This window comes from Austrofundulus limnaeus, unplaced genomic scaffold, assembly GCF_001266775.1.
Source record: "Austrofundulus limnaeus strain Quisiro unplaced genomic scaffold, Austrofundulus_limnaeus-1.0 Scaffold859, whole genome shotgun sequence".
Lineage (NCBI taxonomy): Eukaryota > Metazoa > Chordata > Actinopteri > Cyprinodontiformes > Rivulidae > Austrofundulus > Austrofundulus limnaeus.
In genome coordinates this window covers 96,973-100,181 of record NW_013953261.1, presented here as the reverse complement: position 1 = coordinate 100,181, position 3,209 = coordinate 96,973, and the positions used below count along the sequence as shown (strand labels likewise).

The 3,209-nt window shown below is 36.4% G+C and overlaps 2 protein-coding genes across 2 annotated transcripts in view; both read right to left on the bottom strand.

Moving 5' to 3' along the window:
* The window catches only part of tcf23 (transcription factor 23), a gene marked incomplete in the record, with an annotated part of 18,695 nt that overhangs the window by 7,864 nt on the left and 7,622 nt on the right, over nucleotides 1–3,209 (bottom strand). Inside the window, 1 exon segment of the mRNA XM_014029134.1 lies at nucleotides 2,247–2,418. Within this exon segment, the coding sequence (XP_013884588.1) occupies nucleotides 2,247–2,418 (172 nt within the window).
* ephx1 (epoxide hydrolase 1, microsomal (xenobiotic)) overlaps nucleotides 2,335–3,209 on the bottom strand; it is a 30,235-nt gene continuing 29,360 nt past the window's right edge. Inside the window, exon 10 of the mRNA XM_014029133.1 lies at nucleotides 2,335–2,411. The gene's annotated coding sequence lies outside the window, so the exon portion shown is untranslated. The remainder of the gene's footprint in view (nucleotides 2,412–3,209) is intronic.

The window sequence follows — 3,209 nt, the reverse complement described above, 5'->3', positions numbered from 1 at the left end:
ACCAGGGGCATAAAGCCCCAGACAGCATAGCTCCTAGGATCATTGGGACACTCAAACCCCTCCACCACGATAAGGTAGCAGCCCAAGGAGAGGTTTGTAAAAGCAGTAAAATTTAAATTATGTGCTAAAATGTAAAATTTGTTGGAATAAAGCTGGAAAAATAAATATGATGGTCAAATAAAAATTAAAACATGACATAAAGTTCACATTTTCAAATTAATTGGTGCATTTTAAGTATATTTATTTTTTATTGGTCCATTTTTATTTATGTATTTATTCATTCATTTATTGTACCATTGTTTAATCAGATGACAGATGTCAGTTTCAGTACTCCATAAAAATACTTCAGTACTTTAACAAAGTAAATAAAAATACAGACCTGCTCGTTCAGAACCGTCAGAGAAAATCTGAACTAATTAGTAAAGTTGATCTTTGTTTATCTTTAAGATTTCTTACAGCACTTTTGATTTGATTAGAAATATTTTATTTAAATCGTACCTCAGAGCTGTTGAGTTTTACATCAAACTTGTATTGTTGCTTTTTTAAAACTTTAAAATCAAATCCAACAAATGAAAGAGGAAAAAAAAAGAAAAAATCTGAGTTTATTTCCTCTTTGAATAAAATGAAACATTTAACTCTGCAGCTTCATGTGGAAAACTAAAACTGCCACTTTAAAATGATAAAACATGTTCAAACTAAAAACTTTATGAAAGTTAAAACAGTTTCTTGTTTTTATAAATAAAGATGAAAACAGCTACTTTCAGCTTTTACTTCTAATTCTTTTGCAGAACGTCCATAAATAATAACTCATAATTTGTGATGCTGTAGGTTTGTAAAAGTTTGTCTCCTGGACAACTCGCTTTAAAAGATTAAAAATATAATTTCTCAGGTAGATGTGGGACAAAGATCACACTGTGTGCCTCACAACAAGTATGAGTACAGTCCATTTACCAGTTTTTACCATTTAACATGCTAAGAAACTACGAGCATGATGTCATCACAATATTTTCTTTCTTGTATTAAAAGAAAAACAGGAAAACTGCTAAATTTAACAATTTTGTCGTTATTATGAAAATCAAAAAGTTTATTTCTTTGGTATTTTTGTTCAAATCTACAGAGCGTGTTGCAGAGCCTGCCTCATGACTTACATGAAATAATACTAATACATGTCCTTCATATAAATACTGTGTGGCCACAAGATAATACGTTGCCATTAGACAAATAACGCATGGCCATGAGACAATAACAATACAATGCCAAGAGATAAATATTGTGTGGCCACAAGATGACATTAGTATGTGGCCATAAGAAAAATAACAATTGGCCACAAGATGATACATGAGATAAACAACACATTACCATGAGATAANAATTTATTATTTATTTACTGTTATTTTACCAGACAAGTCCCATTGAGATTGCAGATCTCTTTTTGGCCTGGGTCATGTTTTTGTGTTGTGGGTGTAAACCGGAGTACCTGGAGAAAACCCACACAAGCACGAGGAGAACAGGAAAACCCCAAACAGAAAGACCCCAGGTCTGAACCAGGGATCGAACCCAGGACCTTCTTGCTGTGGGGCGTCGGTGCTAAGCACTGAGCCATCGTGCAGCTAAATGTTTAAGTTAAATATTTAGGTAGCTAGCTAAATATTTAAGTTAAATATTTAGTTTATGAACTGTGGCATTTATAAATATATGAATCATATGGTGAAAAACTGACTTTGAAAAATAAATCTGTTATTTTTTTCTTATAAAAGTCTAAATAAAACAAAAATATTGGTGGTAATTGTTGACTGTGTAACTTTACTAACGGCACCCACAGAGTCCCATGAAAAGCCAGTACAGCTCAGAAGCAGCTAACAGTTTGTTTATCAATCCACCAAAACTTCACTTCCAGAGCTTTGAACCAAGACTGGAAAACAGCAGGAGGGGCCGTCAGAGTGAAGAGGGGCTTCATGGACGCTGAGGTGAAAACAGCAGTGAGACTGGCTGCTAAGACAACTTAAATCTCTGGATCTGGTTATGATATCAGGATGATCCTGGTGTCAAAATGTAGCTTTTAAAGCAGGAATCTGAAATGTAATTACAGGTCATTTTGACCACATTTGACATAATTCTCATTTTGATCTGATGGGTCACATCTTGTCTTTGCAGCATTTAAGTTCAACAGAAGAGTCCTTCACTGAGCAGTGATCAGAGTTTATCCAGCAGCAGATATGGATCAGTGCTGTCTGAGATAAACTGACCTTTACAGGATGCAGGTATCCACCAGGTCGGGGGGGAAGACCATGCTCTGCCACGGACCCACCCTGGTCCAACGTCTCTGTCAGGTACGCTATGTAGTTGGTGGCCAGAACCAGAACATCCAGCTTGGAGAGCTTGGTGTCAGGTGGGACTGAAGGTAGAGCTGCCTGCAGGAAGAACTGTTCTTTATTATCAGTGGAACAATGGAATGATTTTCAAAGAGCAGCACTTGTGTATATATTATGGTGTTATATGTTCTGATTATTAAGAGCAAACATTATCTCTGACTAGATACCAGCGGTGGGCAGCGCTAATCCAAAAATTAGCTCCGCAATTTCTAAAGCGATTATGAAAATATTCAGGTCCGCAACTTCAAAACCACTTATGTCATAGATAAACTATCAGAAGCTAATTTTAAAGCACAAGTTCAATTTGACACTTACTAACAGACAACAATTCATGTACAATATATGTACAACACTGCCAACTAGTGGTGTATGAACTCTTTTACATCTTAATCCTACAACCACTGATAGCTGGGGATGTGATTTCCTGAAACAGACCTTTAGCTCCTGGTGTAAAAATTAAAAAGTTGTTGAGGATTGCTAGTTCAGCTGCTTCTTTGTCTTTTTCTTTCGTTTGCTGTAGATTTTTCATTTAAGGGGCAATATGAAGTAAAATCATCTTTTTTTAGTTTTACATCATGTTATAAAGTTATCCTCTGATAAAAACATGTCCAAAGCCTTGATCTGACTCATCCATCATGTTTGAGAAATCCTGCAGTGTTTTTATGAAGCCATGCTGAGGAGCAAAACAACAGGTGGGACCAGAAACACCTTTTGGTACCAGAAACACCTCTGGGACCAGAAACACCTTTTGGTACCAGAAACACCCCGGGACGTGTCTTTAAGCTGAACTTCCTCATGACAGAGCGCACCCCCCCCACACACACACACACACACACA